This window comes from Odocoileus virginianus, chromosome 11 (genome assembly GCF_023699985.2).
Source record: "Odocoileus virginianus isolate 20LAN1187 ecotype Illinois chromosome 11, Ovbor_1.2, whole genome shotgun sequence".
Taxonomy (NCBI): Eukaryota; Metazoa; Chordata; class Mammalia; order Artiodactyla; family Cervidae; genus Odocoileus; species Odocoileus virginianus.
The window spans coordinates 39,301,755-39,322,781 of NC_069684.1; the positions used below are offsets into that span (position 1 = coordinate 39,301,755).

At 44.6% G+C, this 21,027-nt stretch overlaps 3 protein-coding genes across 7 annotated transcripts in view; 1 reads left to right on the forward strand and 2 right to left on the reverse strand.

Moving 5' to 3' along the window:
* C11H1orf105 (chromosome 11 C1orf105 homolog) overlaps window positions 1–17,894 on the reverse strand; it is a 34,230-nt gene extending 16,336 nt beyond the window's left edge. The window contains exons 1-3 of one of the 4 annotated variants that reach the window (XR_011490364.1): window positions 17,601–17,889; window positions 5,604–5,689; window positions 1,681–1,771 (exon numbers count right to left, since the gene is read on the reverse strand). Coding sequence is in view for 3 of the 4 variants with exons in the window: in XM_070474321.1 (XP_070330422.1) it covers window positions 1,681–1,771; window positions 5,604–5,689; window positions 17,601–17,621 (198 nt within the window). In the remaining variant the exon portion in view is untranslated. Of the gene's footprint in view, window positions 1–1,680; window positions 1,772–5,603; window positions 5,690–6,514; window positions 6,695–17,600 lie in introns of those variants that run through there. The other 3 variants (XM_070474321.1, XM_020899789.2, XM_020899917.2) reach the window with 3 other exon arrangements.
* On the forward strand, window positions 6,791–9,209 carry PIGC (phosphatidylinositol glycan anchor biosynthesis class C). Its single transcript, XM_070474320.1, has 2 exons — window positions 6,791–7,003; window positions 7,810–9,209. Exon 2 carries the CDS (start codon window positions 8,028–8,030, stop codon window positions 8,919–8,921), a length of 894 nt encoding a protein of 297 aa, XP_070330421.1. The 5' UTR covers window positions 6,791–7,003; window positions 7,810–8,027; the 3' UTR covers window positions 8,922–9,209.
* Window positions 17,895–20,180: 2,286 nt separating the features above from the next.
* DNM3 (dynamin 3) overlaps window positions 20,181–21,027 on the reverse strand; it is a 609,645-nt gene continuing 608,798 nt past the window's right edge. For both annotated transcript variants that reach the window (XM_070474325.1, XM_070474326.1), the window contains one exon: window positions 20,181–20,372. In XM_070474325.1, the coding sequence (XP_070330426.1) occupies window positions 20,336–20,372 (37 nt within the window). In that variant the 3' untranslated portion in view covers window positions 20,181–20,335. The remainder of the gene's footprint in view (window positions 20,373–21,027) is intronic.

Sequence of the window (21,027 nt, forward strand, 5' to 3'; positions counted from 1 at the left end):
CCCCTACACCTGTTTGGCCTACACACCCGCGCACGCACGTGCACACGCTCGCTGGTGGAGGGTCAGTCTCTGACAAGGTGGAGGTGAGGGTGTGGGTGAAGTACCTGAGTCTCCTGTCGCAGCAGGAGCGATGGACTTGTGACCCAGGTCTGCTCAGAAACCAGCCTCCCGGCTCAGCCTGCAAGGCAGACCGCGGGAGCTGTTGCTCTTGGCTTCCATCTAGTGGTCACATAAGAGTATTGCAGCCGTGAAATCCTAAACCTGGCCCTCACTCCTGATGCTTTCCTCCCCCTCCTTAGAGCCTTAGCCCCTAGGATGGCACGGTGCGCGGAGACCCAGGGCAAACCCGCGAAGAGGAGGCGCTCGGTGGCAGCGGAGAGCCTGTCTCAGGAAGAACTGCAGAGACTGAGTGACTGGAAGGCTTCTTGCTGGCACTGCAGCAACCAAGGGGTCAACGCCGTCTCCGCTCAGGCCCCTCCGTGCCTTTCTTACCTATTTGCCCGTCCAGCCTAAGGTGTTCGGGGGATTCGTGCTTGACTCTCAAGCACAGCCCTGACCCCGCCACTCCCGTGTTTGTAGACCTGGAACGTCCCCTTCGTGCATGGGCGGGGTCCACCCGCCTCCTTGGGTCCCTCCCACCCGGGCCCGCGCTCCCGCCAGCGGGATTCCTGGATGCTCTGGCGGTGGCGGCAAGACCCGGCTCCAAGTCTTGGCCACCCCGCACTCCCCGCCCCAACCCCGGCCCTTCCTCCTCAGGTGGAAATCATATCTTCCAGATCCAGTCCAGGTGCCATGCTTCTCGCATCCTTCCCTCGCCCCTCCCCTAGGCCGCAGGTGACCTTTTCCCCCACCTCCTCTCCAGGACTTCACTCTTTCTGAGTCCGCGGTTGGGTACCTGGCCTGTCCGCCCACTCATTTGTGTGGGTGGCGTCTGACTCACTCATCTCTTTCAACCACATAACGCGAGGGGCCTGGGAGATTCATCCCCTGACCGGAGGGCCCCGTGCCAAGCGCTTCACATGCCGCCTTTAGCAGCCCTGGGAGTGTGACTTGGGACTTTTCAGGCGGAGACGCGGCTCACATCCCCCGGAGTGCTTTGTGTTTCTCCACCTGGGGCGGGTGCTCGCTGCACCAGCACCCTAGATATGGGAACCCCCCCCCCCCCCAGCACAGTGTCCCGGAGTGTCCCCCAGCAGCCAGTCGTGGCAGGTTTCCGCGAGGTGAAGGAGAGGTGTGGAGTTCTTAATGTGAAGTTCCTGGGTTTGGGGGTCTTAGGTGGGAGACAGAGGGCTTCATGGGGGTGGGGGGAAGGGGTTAGAGACTCCAGGAAGGCGGACTGGTTCTGGGCACAGGCTGAGAAGCAGTCCCTTGAAGGTCTCAGGGAAGACCCTTCAATATGAAATTTGTGTGTGTGTGTGTTGGGGGGGGGGTGGAATTCCCTTTTTGATTATTGTAACCTGATGCCTTTATTCTTGGTTCTAGTGCATGGGAGCCTTAAAATACTCAGGACAGGATGGGGCAGGGGTGGGCAGTGTTCACTCACTCCATTTAAGGAATCTCTGCTGAACCCTGAGGATGATCCAGACTCAGGGCTGTGTTAGGGAGATAAGATACACTTTATATTCATACTCTGTCATTTATAGCCTTGGGTTTCTTTTTGCATAAAAAATAATTGAGTACCTTAGATAAGACATCTGGAACTTGGAACAAAATTGGCAAATTCATACCCTTCTTGGATGCAACCAGAAAAGTGGCAGAGGAATGAGGATATCTGAGAAGGCAAGACAAGAGCAGGTTAGAACCAAGGTGCCCGTGTGAAGTTTCAGGCCCTTGGGCACTTCAGAGGGAACCTGGGGGACACCCAGGTTGTTGCTCCTCACCCTGAACCTGGAGGGCCCCGGCCATTTGGGGCTGCCATACGATTTCTCCTCTTTAGTCACTCTGGCTTCCCTGGCCCTTTAAGTTTTTCTTTTTTTTAATCTTAATTTTTTTTTGTTTATTTTTGGCTGCACTGGATCTTCATTGCGTTTGTGTCAGCCTTCTCTAGTTGTGGCGAGTGGGGGCTACTCCTCCTGTGGTGCGCCGGCTTCTCATCGCGGTGGTTTCTTTTGTTTTGGAGCACAGGCTCTAGGCATATGCGTTTCAGTAGCTGCAGCACGTGAGCTCAGTAGCTGTGACACACAGACTTTAGGTGACCCTGTGGCATGTGGAATCTTCCCAGACCAGGGATGGAACACCTGCATTGGCAGGCAGATTCTTACCACTGCACCACCAGAGAAGTTCATCCCTTTCTTTGAACTAACCAATGCCAGTTGTAGGTTGTCAGAGACAGTGAAGGGTGTGCAAACAAAGCAAGAAAAAATGTTCAGAAAAGCAGAAAGATAATGGGTGAAATGTACCCCAGAGCTCCTTCTTGGCAAGGCCCCCACACAAGCCACTGATATTTAACAGCAGCAGTCCTTTCCTGCCTGGCCTGCTTTCTTGGAGCTTCTGTCCCTGTATCCTAAAACAATCCACCCATTTCCTGCCATGGGACATCTCCCTCCAACTATACTCTTCCTCTGGAACATTCCTTCGTTCCAGGCAGAAGGTGAGACATAGATGCTACAGCAATAACAAGAGTTTTCTTCCTAGGATGACCCACCCTGCTGGCCCCTGTGGGTTGTTTAATTACACTGTAAGGAGCCAAGGTGTGCAGGGGGCCTGGGCCCCATAAGCAGCCTGTGTGTACAGCCCTGGGCCTTCCCTGGCCTCCGAGAAATGGAAACTTGTGTGGAATGCTGGTAGTTCTGCCAAGAATACCTCTCCTCTTTTATAAGGAAAGATTTCATTATCCATTTTTCATTTATAACAAAGTCATGCACATGGTGTTCATGAGGCATTTATTGTTTTATTTCTCCCACCATTTCTCTGGGAGAGTGGGGAAGTGGGTCTGATCCAGCTCCTTTACCACCTCTGTGTTTGACGTGTGAAGAACTGGCCTTGAACTTGATACCCAAATGCTGACCAGGAGAGATCAGAGGCCCCTTTAGAACTGCTTTGGCACTCTAGAATGTTAAACAAACAGGACCACAGTGTGATGTGAGAGCTTTTGAGATGAATGATGGATGTGGCTTCATCACAGTCAGGCCGACCTGAGAGAGAGACCTCCTGGAAGAGGTCTGTGTGGGCAGTGACACTCAGAACTGGGTCTCACCTCCTCCAAGCCTGCAGGTGTGTGTCCAGAACTCGCAGTTAGGGGTGCTCTGAGTGCATTTCACTGAAGTTTCCTTTCTCTTTTTCAGACTGTTCTGTGTTGGAACTGCTTGTCCAAAGCTCAGTAATACTTAAAGCACATTTAGAACTTCCCAACCAAGTTCCTAGAAAAGGGTTTTTCCAGAAATAAACAGCTTGGAACTCCGACCTATAGCCAGAGAAGGGGTTTCCAATCCTTAGGAACTGTTGAGACTTGGAGAATCCTTTCAAAAGACTTTCCATTCCTATCTTGTCCTTCTGAAGGTCAGGGCACCTCACAGGTGCTGTCCAGTTGCCTTAGCGTTCTTGTGAAGTAGGTAAGCAGCATTTCTCTTCAGAGGTGTTGAGAAGTCCTCCCAGAACAGACATGGGCAGAGCTCCATACCATGTCAAATTATTTCTCTTTGCAACCGGCTCAAGCATGGCTGGCTGCATGGAAAACTACTCTTTCTCTCCCCAGCTGGCTGGCCCCTCGGACACTCCAGGACCCGTCTGTGAAACTGAACAGCGTGTGAGAGTGCCCAGTTGCGTTCTTGGTCTGCCTTTTTCACACCCCCGTTCCCTGCGAGTGTTCTCAAATCGCTCAGTCATGTCCAGCTCTTTGTGAGCTCATGGACTGTAGCCCACCAGGCTCCTCTGTCGAAGGGATCTTCCAGGCAAGAACATTGGAGCGGGGTGCCATGGCCTTCTCTGGTGCTCCCTCCCTACCTCCCACCAAAGGCTTGTACAATCAAGGCAAAAGGGAGCTGGGGTGAGAGAGCCGTGCACAGGGATGGTTTGCTCATGGCTGCAGGGGTAGGTCTAAGAGGTGTGGGGTGGGATGGGATAGCGGGATGTTACCCTAGTCAGATGTCAGACACTACCTATTTCACATGGAAATCCACATTTCTGCTACTGTTGCAAATACAGACAGGGTCACATACCTGCAGGCAGCATTGACCAGGGTAGAGGCTGACTGTTCCTCTGCTGAAGGGAGGTGATCTCCCCTTCATTTTATAGTTCCCTTCAGCCAGCTCTACTCATGTACATTGACCATCTGACTACCACTGTCACATGAGTTTGTACCCTGCCCCCAATTAAAAGATGCTAAATTGTCATTACTCATGCTGATCCTTGTACTGCTAACAGCTCTTAATAAGAACTAAGTCATTGGTGTTTTTATTTAGTCAACAAGCCTTTGGGTCTATTCAATCTCAGATTGCCTGCTTTATATTAGGACATTAGCTAGAGTTTAGATATATTCCAAGTTATGAGGGAAAAAAAAAACCATACAACAAGCACTTTACAGGTGCTTCTGAGTATATACAAAACTGTCTAGCTGCTGACTGAGAATGTGGTTTCTAAGAAGGGTAGCAGACGAAGCAAAGGTGTATGTTATTGAAATGGGGATGTGGAGGGAATATTTCTCATGCAGAGTCATTTATCCATGGGCAGGAGGGTACATGACAGTTACCAAAAAGAGGAAAGGCTCTTTTCAGAGAGTATTATCTTTCCAGCAAATGACCTTACCTGCCAGGGAGCCAATTTCTCACCTATGATGTGCCTATAAACTTAGCTCCTGGCCTGTCCTCTCCCAGTCTTCCCTGGTTTTTCCCATTCACCCTGACATTAACCTCACACTTACCCTTCCTTTTATTTCCCCTTTCAGAGGAGAGTGTAACACCTGGGGATCACACCAGGGGATCAGAAATGGGAGAGGAATGAGTAAACTCAGTTATTTCAAGTGGCAACTCCCTACACATGAAATCCCCCAATTTTAAAAGATAGACATATGTTCCACAGGCATTTGTTTGAAAGGGCAGAACTGGTGAGATTGGAGGAGATTGTCTCAAAGTTAAAATACAGGAAGTTGCTACTCTATGAAGATAAGAATTTATGATTCTAGACTTTTGATGGTTAAAATTTAAAAAGTTCAAATGAAAGCAGGGAGACAAGGTAAGATGATGAGGAGGATGGAAGTGTTTTGAAAGGCAGTGTCCATGGGCAAAATTTTCTTGTATTGCTAAGTGGTAGTGGAACAGAAGGAAGTTAACTGAGGTCTTATCTCCCCCAGCCAGGCCAATTCTCAGGGCTCACTTTTGTGTTAGAAACCATGGCCCTTTCTGTTTTATTGTTGTTAATTAAAAAAAAAATTTGGTGGCACCCCGGGGCATGTGAGATCTCAGTTTCCTAACCAGGGATCCAACATGCACCCCCTTCATTGGAAGGCACTGGATTGCTGGGCAAGTCCTCCTTTCTGGTTTTTAAGCACTTGACTTAGCCTCTTAACCGACCAGCTAAGCCCCTCAGATGATTGTCCCTAATCCTTAAGAAATCATCTTCCATGAGACCTTGCTTGAAATCTTTGCTCTCAGTGGTTGGGCTGTTACCTTTTGGGGAGACTGAGCACTAATGGCTTGTTCATGAAGCTGGCCTCACTAAACCAGGGAATCTTGTCAAACCTTGGAACAGAAACCTAGAGGGAAAAATGAAAAGAGATCATTTTGCATAATGTATTTCACTTGGCCATTTCCATCATTAGGATGATGAAAGTAACCTAATAGCAGCTATACATCAGTCAGCACTTCACATTTTTTATGTTTCATATTTGACCCCATTGACCCTCCCATTAAGTAGCCAAGAGGAAATAATGTTATTTCCATTTACAGATGAAGAAATCAAAGCTTAGTCAGCGTGATTTGCTGAGTCACACAGCTAGTAAGTGGATTTAGGTTTTCTGACTTTTGTATGGACTACATCTTGTGTCCTACTATCTCCCTTTGCTTTTTCATTACTCCCATCTGTTTATGCATCCTCTCATATTTCCACAACCTCAGCTGAATGTTAGCAGCCTCCCATTCAAAGTGTCTGGCTGTTTTCAGTCACAGGGCCCTCCACCCTCTCCCTTTCCAGGCAGCAGAGGAAAGAACTGCACTTCTAAGCGATAGACAATTGGATGTTAATCTAGGTTAATCCACTTCCCAAGTGTGTGGCCTTGGACAAATCACAACCTCTCTGAGCCTCAGTTTTGTCTTCCATGAAAGGAGGAGGACATCGTCACTTTACCCCTCAATGCACAATACAGAAATCTCCGTGAGGGGAGGAATTCTTGTCTCTTCTGTTCACTGCTGTATCACTAACACCTGAAACAGTGCATGATACTTGTAGATATTTATTATGTGTCCAGTGGATGCACGGATGCATGGGACGTCCCTAGCTGAGGGCTTGACTTCACAATAGGAGCTCAATCAAGTCGCCCTTATAACCTTCTTCCAGCCTGGCTTCTCTCCCTTGCCCTTACGATGCCACATTCCGGGTCTCGCTGTTGAAGATGAGCTTTCCTAGCTCAGGGCATTCCTCCTGGGAGAGGAACGGGAAGTTCCTCTTAAGTGGCCAGGAGGAGGCAGCAGCGACATCGCGGCCTCACCGGCTGAGGAAGGGCGCTCTAGCCGCGGAGGTCGTGGCGGCCCCGGAAGTGCTCAGCCACCGACGCGACCCCGGCGCCCCGGATGGGGAAGGAGGCGGGCGGCCGCCCTTCCCCGGCCGCGCACCCGTAGGAACTCGCGGGCAGGTGGGTTCCGATTGGGAGTCAGTGTTTCCGGGCCTCCTCCGCCATCTCCCGCAGGCCCGATGCGGGTGAAGGGCGGCGGCGGCGGCGGGCGGGGGAGGCCCAGGAGGGGGAGTGGGGCGCCCCCGGGGACACCTACCCGGCCCTGTCCCCCACCCTTCGGGTGGGCGTTGCCCTTTTCGGCGCCTCGGACCCTACCGTGGTCTCCTTGGAAGAAATAAGGTCGGACAATAAGAATTTTCTTTTCAGACTTGCTGGATGACCTTGATATTTCTGACTCTTAGTTTTCTCTTTGTGGAAAGGGGCTCATTATCTTCGCCGTTAATGAGTAGGATGATAGCTCTTTAAAGGATGTTAAGCTCAGTTAAGGGATTAAGAATCTTCAGTCTTTGCTTCTGGTTAAACAAACCATAGAGCTCGTGTCTTTCCGTATTGTGAAGTTTACCTTTCCTCTTTAGACCGGTAACTTTCTCCTTTTGTACTTTTTTAAAGTAACAGATGCCTTTGAGAACCCAATAAAAACTTGGATTCTAGTCCTAGAAATTTGCATAAATCACAGCAACAAATATGCATTAACAGGGAGGGTTTTTGAACGGTCTTGAAGAACGTCGGTAGACCTCAGGGGTGTGTGAACCCCTGAGTTAAGAACTGGTTTAGAGAGGTACAAGGCTTTGGGGCAGAACTTTGATTTGAATCTGGCTCCAGTATTTACCACTGTTAGCTTGAACTGAAGTAAACTAAGCACTTTGAATCTCAGCTTTTTTACTAGATAGAGTGGGGCTGGTACTAACTTGCAAGGTTGTGGAGATTAAATGGAAGAAGCTTCAAAGGTCGGCATATAGTAGGCACTGGATAAGTTACAGCTGAAAAGGATTTACAATGTAAAATCTGAAATGAAATTTAAATATCTATAGTATAAGATGGCCACCATGTATATTTTGTTCAGGCTTCTAACAAACCAAGTTGATTTGATTTTAGCTCAGTCCTGCCCTTGACCTTTCATAGATTCATAGTCTCTCTTTTTGTAGGAACTTGGCTGCATTGTCCTGCCTCAGAGAACAAACTCATCTGCTGTAGGCCTAGCCTGGGTTGCTGCCTTTGAAAGCAAGGGAAGGTCAGTACAATATCAACCACAACTCAGCATGGAATTTCCAGAGAAGTCTTACATCAAAACTTTATAAAGAACGAGAACCACATGGACTTCTGCAAGGGAGATTGAAGTTGCCTGAGTTTGAGCAAAAGGATAATGTGTGCCCAGCCTGTAGCTAACACCAAAGAGGTCAGGTGGCAGAAGGTCTTGTATGAGCGACAGCCCTTTCCTGATAACTACGTGGATCGGAGGTTCCTCGAAGAGCTCCGGAAAAATATCTATGCCCGGAAATACCAATATTGGGCTGTGGTGTTTGAGTCCAGTGTGGTGATACAGCAGCTGTGCAGTGTATGTGTTTTTGTGGTTATCTGGTGGTATATGGATGAGGGTCTTCTGGCCCCTCAGTGGCTTTTTGGGACTGGCCTGGCTTCTTCACTGATTGGCTATGTTTTGTTTGATCTCATTGACGGAGGTGAAGGACGGAAGAAGAGTGGGCGGACCCGGTGGGCTGACTTGAAGAGTGCCCTAGTCTTCATTACTTTCACATATGGCTTTTCGCCGGTGCTAAAGACCCTGACAGAGTCTGTCAGCACTGACACCATCTATGCCATGTCAGTCTTCATGCTGTTAGGTCACCTCATCTTCTTTGACTATGGCGCCAATGCTGCCATTGTGTCCAGCACACTGTCCTTGAACATGGCCATCTTTGCTTCTGTCTGCCTTGCCTCCCGCCTGCCCCGATCCCTCCATGCCTTCATCATGGTGACATTTGCCATCCAGATTTTTGCCCTGTGGCCCATGTTACAGAAGAAACTGAAGGCATGTACACCCCGCAGCTATGTGGGGGTCACACTGCTCTTTGCATTCTCAGCCTTAGGAGGTCTGCTGTCCATCAGTGCTGTGGGAGCCATACTCTTTGCCCTTCTGCTGGTTTCCATCTCATGTCTCTGCCCTTTCTACCTCATTCGCCTGCAGCTTTTTAAAGAAAACATTCATGGACCTTGGGATGAGGCTGAAATCAAAGAAGATTTGTCCAGGTTCCTCAGCTGAGTTGGGGACCTCCATTCCATTGCTAAGACAAGCTGATAGACCAGCCTTCCAACTAGTAGAAGATTCGAAGGCAGAGTTCCATTCTGGAAGTGGCACGCTGATGTGGGTGGGAGATCAGAGATCAAACGAAAATGTTAACAAAAGGCTTGGGCGGTGAAGGTGATTATCCTTTCTCTTATCTTATGGATGAAAAAGCTTCCTGGGCCCTCGAATTCTTGCCTCTCATTCTTCTCTGTAACAAATGAAGTGGTGTGGTTTCTATTTATTAAAAAAATAACAACACGTCAAGCTGTCTCATGATTTTTCTGTAAGCAGAAGGCAGACAGTAAGGACATGGAGAGTAAGAATTTGTGTATGTGTGTGCATGTAAAGTCACTTCTCTTCCTTTCTCAGTAAACCAAATAAAGGCTCTGTTATTTATCTACAGCTCAAATGCTAGAACCCTAGATAATATATCCAGTTTTGTTGCCAAAGATCACAGAATTGGTCACGTAACCTTGACTAAGTATTTCCACTTAGTTTTTAATGAAGCCTCTATGCCACTAACTACAAGGGGAGTATGATGTATCATAATACACAAGCAAAATGTTGGGGGAATTCAAAGAGGCTGGAGGGCAAAGAGAGCTGGAGTAATGAAATATTTTTTAGAGGAGACAGCACTTGAGCTTTAGTCTTGGAGGGTAGGTTGGGATTTCAGCAAGCAAAGGATGGTTTGGGAGACTTTAGCCTTTAGCCCAGATGAGCAATACCTGGGCTGAGCAAGTGGAGCTGGCATGCTTTGTGTGACTAATGGCAGCTGGAAAACGGGAGAGCATGTCCTGTCCAAACAAGGTAACCACTACCCTACTCTGCATGCCTTGACTGACCAGAATTGGCTCATGATTGTTATATAGTCCACATCAGAAACAAGATAGGGGTTAGTGGTGGAATGTAATAAGAGTTGTATAAATTGTTTTTAAATTTACTTTTGATAATTGCTTTACAATATTGTATTGGTTTCTGTCAAACATCTAGTAAAATTGTTTTTGTTTTTTAATGTCTTCCTTATCTGAATGGGTTTCTGATGATCAACTTTAGGGAACTCACATAGCAACTGCATCCATGTTGGGGAGCAGAAAATTCCACAGATCTGAATCACTCTGAAGAACACTTCTCAGTGGGATGAATTAACGTGCCTGTGTCATCATGTTCAGCTCTGTCATACTATCTGATATTTGGAATTATCCAAGGCCTGATCCTATTCAATCTCATGGTTGTAGTTCAGAGGAGAGGTGGCAGGGGATGGGGTGTCATGGATTGGCTATTAGGGTGCAGGGTGGGGCAGCAGATTCAATTCAGATAGAAAAGAGGTATCCATGGGTAGAAGGATGGATGTATGTCCAGGCGCACAGGGCCTGATACCTCTTGGCAGTGGACGGGAGCGCAGAATGGATGGGCTGCAGCTGGAGAGGCTGAGGTCTGAGAATGGTGAGTACCTTGAATTATTGGATCCTGGAGTCAATGGCAAGTGAAGGAGCTTTTGGAAAGGAATATAGGATTCCCACCTGAGGTGGGAGGGAGGGGACATGTGTATATCTGGCTGATTAATGCCGATGTATGGTAGAAACCAACACAATATTGTAAAGCAGTTCTCCAATGAAAATAAATTTTCTATTTAAAAAATAATGGGATCTATGATTCACACCTAACACTTCCATGGTGTGTAAAATTCTAATAGCAGTGTTCATGCTGAACTACAGAGGCTGAGCATGGGGAACTTTTGTGGCAATAGTGAAAAATGAGTCTGGACTGCCCTTAGTCCAGTGGCAAAGGAGGTGAGGGTTCTGATTGGAGAGATTTTTAGACCTTGGTATATTCATGTTGGAAAGTAGAAGGGGGAGAGGATGACTGGGAGGGCTTCTGCCTTGAGTGGATTTTTGTGTTTCTAATAACTATACCATGAGAAAACAGAAGTGAGAACAGGTTTGGAAATAGAAAAGAACGGGACATTTTAAGTTCGAGGTGCCTGAGGTGGTACACCCGAGCAAACTCCTTAGTTACATATGTAGTATCTGGAGGACACTGGTTCAGAATTCTGGGCATTATCGAGGTTATTGAGATATAAACAGAATCCAGCACTTCTGTGTTTGGAATTCTTTGTACAGAATTGGTTGCCTCCCAACCAGTCTATAGTGGAATTAGAGAAGGATCACAGAAGGATAACTGGTATAACCAAAATGGTAGGAATCTGAGGGAAAGGAGGCTGGCCTATGAAACCACATTAGAGCATAGGACCACCACAGCGCCTGCAAGGAAGGCTCAAAAGAGATCCAGTCATTGCCTATAAAACTGTTAGTGACGAAAGTGAATGTTATTTGCTCACCAAATCATGCCTTATATAGGAGGGTTTTAGTTGTTGTTTAGTCTCTTGTGTCCAACTCTTTTGTGACCCTGTGGGGTGTAGCCCACCAGGCTCCTCTCTGTCCATGGGATTTTCCGGGTGAGAATACTGGAGTGGGTTGCCACTTTCTTCTCCAGGGGATCTTCCTGACCCTGTGTCCCTTGCCATGTGTCCTGTATTGTTAGGTGGCCACTGGGGGAGCCCTTATAGGAGAGACACCTTTGAACTTTGAACAGAAAACTTAAGACAAAAAGTTTTATAAACGTTCTACATGTAAGTCCAAAAAAGTTTCACAAGTCAGGGATATAGATGGGATCCAAAAATTGGGGGTGGGGGATGCAAATAAAAAAGCCATAAATGTCTTGTAAGGACCTTCTCAGAAATCCCAACCCTTCGGCATTGCCACCTGAAGGGTGATGAGCTCACATGTGGCAGCTTCTTCGGGCTGCTGCTGCCACAGGGGTGCAGGCCTGCTTAATGACCGATAGGCCCTAATGTGACAATTCCTGAGAAAGTTACTCATCACTTAAGTATGTAGTCTAATCAGCCTTCTAAATTTATACCACACTGAAAGGGTCCAAGTAGGATATTAATGATCTAAATTTCCAGGGAATATTAATTATCATGTGTGTATGTGGGTTGGTGGTGGGGGGAGGAAGGGAAGAGTAGCATTGGAATAAAAATCCTTGTAATTATCCTCCAATTAAAAAAATCCCAACCTGTCAAATACTTATTTATATAAGAAGCTATACTCCTTTCTCTCAGTTCTGTTTCTTGTTACCCTGTTATAAGTAAGGTGGGAGGGTGGCAAGCTAGCACAAGGGTAGAGGGATGGGAAGGCAGTTTTGCCCATCCTTCCAAAATGGTACCAGGGATTATAGTCGAGATGGAAGGACCAAGGAGAGGTAGAGCCACAGAGGGCAGCAGGTATGCTGGATTTTGTGGTGTGATGCATGACTGGTGTAGCTAGAATGCAGTGCATGGATCTGAGTGTCCCTACACCACAGTGGTTCTGTGTGGCAATCAAACTGGTACCAGTTATGCCTGTATGCTGTGCCAGTACTATAAACTTCTGAGTATGCTTTTGGGCAGCTGACTTAAATTATGGATTTACGAATTCATACAGCATGTTCAAGGAAGTATATGGAGCCCATCACTTACATCTTTAAACCAAAGGCTCAAGGTCAAAAAACAAAACAAAAACAAAAACAAAAGCAAGCCAGCAGAGGGCACCAGTCACACAGTTTTACAATATTTCACTCTGAATGCAGGAAAACAGGCCTGGGACATGGTGCCATCTTGTGGAAGTTATTGATACTCCTTTTTATAATGAAATTCAATGTAAGTCTTGAAATGCATCCAGGGCTAACTGGTAGACTGTTGCTTTTAATGCTTTATCAAGTCCCTCTTAATCCCTTATTCTTTTTCCCCAATATCTATTTATTAAAACATTTATTGTCCACCTAGGACCACCTCTACTCACTTTCTACCATTCACATTTTATGATATTTAACCCTAGAAATGTATTCATTCAACAAATACTGAACACTAACTATATGACAGATACCGCTTGTTCTGTCTGCTTGAGATACACCTACATAGGAGTAAAACAGACAAAGTTCCTTGAACTAATGAAGCATACATTCTAGCAAGAGGAGACAGATGATAAACATAAGCAGAAGGTAACAAATGTTATTGAACAAAAAAGGAAAAAGCAGCAATGGAATTCAATTAGGGGGTCAGGGTAGGTCTCACAGAAAAGGTAACATTTAACCAAAAGTTTGGAAGGAAGTGAGGGAGCTATCCAGGATCTCAGGGGAAGAGCATTCCAGGCAGAGGGAGGAGCCGTTGGAGAGGCAGAAGAAGGCATGACATGTTTGGGGAATAGCCAGAGTGGCTGAAATGAAGTGAACAAGGAGAGCAGAAGAGGAGGCCAGAAAGGGAATGTGGGAGGCTAGGCTCATTCTGGATGCCGTGGGGCAAGAGTAGAAGCAGAAAGCGTTAGAGGAGGCTCTGATATTAATCCAAGCAAGGGATATGATGGTGCCACAGACCACAGTGATAGCAGAGAAGTGGTGGAAAAGTCACCTTCTGGATATAGTTTGCAAGTAGAGTCAAGAGCTTCCTAATATACTCGATGGAGGGCATGAACACAAGAGAAGAATCATAAATGACTCGAGGTTTTTGGCCTGAGCAAATTGAAAGATGGAGATGGCATCCATTGAGATGGGGACCCAGGAGATCTGGGTAAAGATTCTGGGGAAGAGCATCATGAGTTCAGTTTGGGGCATGTAGACATGTATGAAAAGTAGACACCCAAGATGAAATGCTGAGTAAGGAGCTGGGGATATGAGTTTGAATTTCAGGAGCAATGTATGGGATGGAGATATAAATTTAAGATTCGCTGGTATATACATGGCATTTAATGCTATGTGACTGGATGACATCACTAGGAAGGAATTTCATATAGAAGAGGACTAAGAAATCCAAAGTAAAATGTTGGAGAGAAGAATAAACAAAAAGATCTGGAAAGCACAACCACTGAGGCAGGAGGAAGATCAAGAGTTTAGAATCCTGGAAACCAACTGCAAAGGATTCAGGAAGAGGGAATGGTCAACTGTGAATAGATCAAAATCTGAAAAACCAAGAAAGCAAAGACTGATCATTGGATTTAGCAAGGAAGAGGTGATTGGTGTCCCTTAAAATAATATATATATATATATATACACACATATATGTATATGTATATATACATATATATATATGTGTATATATATATATATATGGAGTGGTGAGAATAGAAACCTATTTGAAGTGAGTTTAAGAGAACAAGAGAAGAGAAATTGGATCAACAAGTACAGGCAACTCTCTGGAAGTTTTGCATCAAAAGGGAACCAGGAAATAGGACAGAAACTGAAAGGGGAGGTGAGGGCAAGGAAATGTTTTTTTTTAAGATGGGAGAATGTTTGTATATTGATGGAAATAAAACAGTAGAAAGTAATAGTTGATGTGAGAAAGGGGAGAATTAACTGTTGAGGTCATGTTCTTGAGCAAGTGAGAGATGATGGGATCTACTGCACAGGGGAGGGACCGGCTTTAAGAAGCAAAGAGTTGGTCTCTGGGAACAAGTGGGAAGGCACAATGTGTAGATACAGATGCAGGTAAGTGGGTAGATGGCTAGTGAATAGATGAGGTGATTGCTTCAATTTTCTCAGGGAAGTAGGAGGCAAAGAATCAGCTGAGATGTGAGAGTGAGGGGAACTGATGGAATGAGGGGATATGAAAGAGTTTGGGACACTGGGGGAGTGGATGAACTAGGGATGCTTAGTATAAATGCCCAGCAGAAGTAAGGAAGGGCTCACTTGAGACTGGTAGTCATGAATTTAAAGTGAAGTTGCTTGTGTGTGTGTGTGTGTGTGCGTCTTTGTGTTTTGCTGACCCTGGACAGCTACATGAGTGCAAACTAGAGCAGATGGGGAGTTGAATTTAGCCAATCTGAATTAATCAGATTGAGAGAAGGGCAAGGGAGAACAGTAATTATACATGGGCATGATTATAATGATTGGCCATGGAATTTAAATTGAGTAAGAAGGAGAATGAACCTCAAGAAGGGTGAAAAACAGGGAGATGAAGGACAGGGCCAAGTTCAAGGGGTTTGAAAGCCAGGAAGTAAAGCCCAGAGAAGATAAAGACAAGGTTGTGACTTTGGAAGTGAATAGCTGAGGTGGGGGGAGGGCAATGACATTGCAGGAGTGAAGTCCAAGGAAATGAGGAGTGAGATGGGAGTGGGGTGTTGGAAGGAGTACCTACAGGTAGGTGGAAATCCCCAAGAATTGAGACAGGAGAATGACAGTGAAACAGGAGCTAAAATCATCAGGAGATAAGGGAGAAAGAACTGAAGGTTGGTAGATAAATGAACATATGGACAAGAGCCTTGTGGGGCGCTAATGACTAATTTCCTGAGAACCATGCAAACTTCTAATAGTGGGGCCATGCCATTTCTAGAGAAAATTTGATTTTGGGGAAAATGATCAGGGCTGAAGTGAGAGCCAGGGTTTGACCAAGGTCCTGGTAACCATCAGGACTGAGGAGGGCGGCTCCTCGCACCACTGACAGGGCTCTGGCCAGCTTAGCTGCAGCAAGAGGCGGAGGAGAAATGCCTGAGGTTCTGTAGGAATGAGCTAGCTTACCAGCCCACTGCTTTTGGCTTAGGCTTTTACAGCTCACAGGTGCAATTAACTTTGGCTCATTTACTTGGGGAACAACAGCAATCACCAGCCAAATCAAAAAGCCCTTTTCTTCCCAGTTCTGTTACTGTGATTAACAGGAAGACTCCCCAGAGATAAGGGAGGCTCTGCTTCCCCACAGGCCAACATCTGCTGGGCACCAAGGGCCCAGGAACACCAGGCACAGGTGCTATCTCGCTGTAGGATGACAGAGGGGAAAGAGTCTGAGGAAGAGCCTTAGAAAGGCATAAAAGGCCTAGAAAGGCATGAAGAGGCTAGAAAGCCTTTTCTGTCATCATCCAGCAGCGGTTGGCACCTGGGTTTCAGGATCAGCCTGAGCGAGGTCTTGTGCCCTAACAGACTAGCTCTCCAGGCCCTTGACTGTACTTTTGCAGGGATGGTGGAGCACATTTACCAGAGCTGAGATTAAAGGGTACTTGTACCCTCAGGCCCCTGAAAAGCTAGCTTTCCCCAGCTAAGGCAGGCTGCTTCTGCTTTTCCCCAGCTCACTTACAGGACGGCCCCAGGGCCTTTTGCAGAACCCAAGAACACTTGGACTCTGGTCAGGGAGAACACTGTGGGTCTCCTGCTCTTTCTAAATTGCAAAATAAACAGATCTTTAGGCCCCAGGCAGCTTTTGTATTTGAGGCTGAATGTGTTTCTGTCTTTACAAGAGAAAAAAGCAGCAGGAGGAAGGAACAGTCTCCTTGGCGCTAACTTCTCTTTGCTGCCTCTAAAATACAGTCACAGAGAGGAGGATGAAAAGTAAGCCCTTAAGAAACTGAAAGACTTGTTTTTCCATTGTGTTATATGGAGCTTCAAAAATATCCTTTGTTAGCAGCTGTTTTGAGAGGGAGGACCCACTTCAGTGTTACTGCCTTGAGGATCCCTAAGTCTCTTTGGACTCTGGGGCTTGTTAAGACTGTCTTTACTCAGTGCCTGCTCAAGATCACTGAAGATGTGAATTGTGGTGAGAGTCAAGACCTGATAAGAAGTACTGTAAAATGTGATTTGATTAAAAACACCATGAGAGTAGCAGGTTATAGCTTTGACTCATCCAACAGCCTACCACCTAATCTGATCTTAAACGTTGACAGTACTGCGATCTGATAGTAATTTATAGTAATTAAAAAACCAAAAAACAAAATACAGATATATATTCAAATGACTTACTTACAAAACAGAAAAGAGGCTCAAAGACTTAGAGAATGAACGTATTGGGGGAAGGATGGGAGGAAGGGATAATTAAGGAGTTTGGGTTGGACATGTACACACTGCTATATTTAAAATGAAGAGCCAACAAGTATCTACAGTATAGCACAAGGAACTCTGCTCAATGTTATGCGGCAGCCTGGATAGGATGGAAGTTTGGGGGAGAATGGATACATGTATACGTATGACTGAGTCCCTGTGCTGGTCACCTGACACTATCACAACATTGTTAATTGGTTTTATCCCAATACAAAATAAAAAGTTTTTTTTTAAAAAAAACAGGTGTATATTATGGTAATGAAGGCAGCTAGTGTGTCCATTTAAATGAACATACAGGGGTGTGGTAGCATTTGAGCTCTATCTGATTTATTCAGATATAGATTTTGTAGGATTATAAAAGGCTATAGAGGTTTTCTTATTTTTTAGCAATCTTTTCTCTCTGTGGATGAGGTTCATGACTTTGAAATGGATTCACAGTTGCAAAGATTTATTTCAGAATCTTATGGAACTGGACTAAAGATTCTAATATCAATTTTCTGAGTTTTAAAAAAAAAATCATACTTAGTGCTGAGTTATAAAACAGATGTTGACAAGTACAGTATTTTTCAAACTCAGGGATGAAGGGGACTGAAGGGTCCAAGCTCCAAACCCACTGAAGGTGTCCATGTTTGTATGTGAACAGCTGAGGTTATCTCCTTATCTCCTCTTGGCTCTCAACGTAGAGGACGTTTGCTGAAATATGCTTCAGTGTACATGTGGCTGCCAAGGCTTACAGACATATATTTACCAGTGGAAATCTCTAAGGAGAGTATGGCAAGTTTTTTTTGTCTTGTTTTGTTTTGTTTTTTTAAATTTTCCTACCTTTAGTTCTCTTTTCTCCATCTCTTGCGTGGTCTGGGAGTTTCTAGCTAGAGGCTGGAGGACTCTCACTCCTCTCACTGCGTCCAGTGGAAGACCAATGCAGGACACCTTCTGAATGTAAAGCCTTCTTGGTAGAAGCCAAAGCAAAGTTAACAACAGACTGCTTCAGTTTCAATCCCACTATGTCTTTCTCAACCCACACTTATGTGATTTAGAGTCTTCTATTATACTATTCCATGAGAAATGAAAAGTTTGGTTTCTCATTGGCTGAAATGAGTTCTGTTATTTCTTTGTCAGAGGTCAAAATCACCACATTCTAGAATGCTAGCAGGCTTTGGGTCAAGTCGATAATCTGGTTCTAGGATTCAAATAGTTGCTTTAGCATGGAAGTCAGTAACAGTTCCCCCTGGAAAAAGGTCCAAAAATTTCTCCTGTCATAGTTTATATTGGAATTTCTTATTTACCTATTTTGTCAGCTACTTTTATCCTATTAACTTCTCTGGTATTCCCAGTAACTAGAACATTCTCATGAATTCAAGATATGTTTGATACATAAATAAAGGGATGGGAATTTATTAAAGATATAATAGTTTATTTCTCCCAAAGATCCTGAATCACCTCTGAAGAACTGTACTTCTTCAGCTGTCTATCCAATATTGAGGGGTGAGGAGGGTGGGAGAGCTGAGCAAGGGTATACTATAAAACACAGAAATGGTATGAACAATAAAGAAATATGAACACACCTCTAAATAGTTTAATTTTACTCCAGGCTTCCTCCCACCCCCACTGCCCTATCCCGTCAGTCCCCTTTCTTCTCACCAGTCTAATGTGAGGATGGGGCCATACCTGTTGGTTGAAGAGATGGATTAGGATTGCCAGGGAATCATTTCATTCAACTATGACTTAAGCTTTACGTTCTCATGGTCATTAGTTCAATCTAAGTTTTTAAACATCTAAATGGTGTACCATCATACATAGAAACAAGTTCAAATTTAAGACAGTAGAAAAATACCAAACACTTAAAAAAAGAAATGAATGGATGAAAACCTTCCTGTTGACAACCTCTGTTTGTATTTGGGGAGATGGTGTGATATAACCCAGGAACTCTGGGTCTGTTGGGATGAGAATGCTATCAAATGAGAATGTTACACAATAAGAATACTGATTTAAAAAGTTCAATGTCTGGACTGGAGGCGAAAGGAAGGGCAACAGATTGCAAGCTGTGTAGTAGTCTGCATCAATTCAGTCACTCTGAGGTAAAGCTGGGCTTTGGTTGACCCTCTGCTTTGAATTTCCTTAGTCACCAGCCCTTCTAACTCTCAGTCACTGGACCTGTGATGCAAGTACACACTGATGTGTTAACATGCAAGATGAAAATTTTCATCTGAGAGATAAGCTGGTTTCTTTCTTCATGTGCTAAAGCGAGGCATACGGAGAAGTGATCCAAGAGGAGATACTTTAAAATTCTAATGTAGACCAAATAAATACTCAAAAAGAAAACTCTGACTTAAATCTCAAGCCTTTAGTGGAAGGCTTCAGATCACATATTTGGCAGGATAAACTATATTACCTTAACAACTTATTGACCACAGATGTATTAATTCATCTTTTGTTACCCAAGCATTATTGTCCTGAGTGTTTCAACAGTCATTTATATAACAAATCACCAGCTACAGATATTAGTTTCTACAAAAATCCCCTGGTCAATATTGTGTTAATAATCATCATTTTATTTGGATAAGTCTTTGGGATTTGTTTTTAAAGATAGCTTAAAATTTCAGTGTTGAAATTATCATTCTAGGATTAAGGTATAAAAAAAGTTCTCTTCCTGAAAACTCATAAAGATTTTGTTCTTCCAGCACTTTACTGACATCATGAGGAATCTTCTCAGTGTGGCAACATTTCTTTGCCTTGTACTTTTACTCAAATGATGTGTTTTTTTCCCCTGAACTTGCCAAATAGAATATACAAGGTTTACATGTTTCAGACCAAAAATTTCTCCCATAATCTGACATATTTTATCTGCATAATTTTATGTACTTTATCACCTAAAAAACAATGAAAATACGAAAAAAATGTCTTCAGTTCAGTTCAGTTCAGTCGCTTAGTCGTGTCCGACTCTTTGTGACCCCATGGGCTGCAGCACACCAAGCTTCCCTGTCCATCACCAACTCCCGGAGTTTGCTCAAACTCACATCCATCCAGTCGATGATGCCATCCAACCATCTCATCCTCTGACGTCCCCTTCCCCTCCTACAAAATGTCTTGGTGCAATAATAATTATTAATGAGATTCCTGGGAGCAGACTGAATTTATTCGGTTCTCTGTGTCTTTTCTAGACACCCAAGATTTTTGCTTCATCTTTCACTCTTCTATTGGACAGACAATTCAACCGAAGATCGATTACTATTCTCCACCAAATATCATCCTAAATCACAATGCTTTAAGAACTTAAAATCAGTCATTTCCAATTGAAGCTCCTTTACAGGTCAAATTATGTATTTTTCACCTTACCTGGTTTTAGTTGAAACAAACTCCTATTTTAACTTGGATCTTCTTTAGAAAAAGAAACAGAACGCATTTCATTTTTTATATAGAATAAACTTTGTTTTTATTATAGACATGGATCAAAAATAAAAGTTTTTATGTACATATGACATACAGTGCAAATGAACGGCTTTTAAATACCACAGATAGACATGTTGTCAGACACAAAAGGAGATGAGTGATGGGGATTAGGATGGTCGTCCAGGAACTGCAGGAGGGGGTCGCCTAGTGAAAACAAAACAAAATAATAAAAAGAAAAACACAGATGTGGAGGAAGAAAACAATGTTTAAACCAGAAAACAAATCCAAATAAGAGCATGCAAAAATAATCCCACAAAAATTTAAATCAGACAAAAAACATGCAGACATGCAAGGGAAATGAGAGATCACGTGGCAGAGTAAGCAGCTCCTGGGATGTTTCCTGGCTACCAGTCATGCGCTAGGTATGAGCCATCTGAGCCTACTCCAAACCCGTATTATTCTGTACCGTGGAATGATATTCATGCAGTCATATTCAGGAGAGCTGGGCACAGGACCAGAGCCACATACCTTTATATACCTTTCAATAAATGTGAAATCTCCATGGGGGAGAGGGAGTTGAAATAGCAATCTGACAGGGGAAATTTTTTTTTAAGATGAGGGTCAGTAGAAGGCAGCAAGAGATCAGATAAGCAGTGTAATCACAAGACGGAAAATATCAGGGGTCGATCTTGGAGAAAAGGATTGGCAAATGAGAATTTCCTCCAGGTGAAAACCCTGGTGTGATAGCCTTTCTAGGCCCAGGCAAACTAGGAGGCTATATCTGGCTCATGGTGACGTGAGGATTTTGTAAAATTTCTCTTTGACTCCGAGTTAGGTGCAACTGAAGCTCTGATTTATT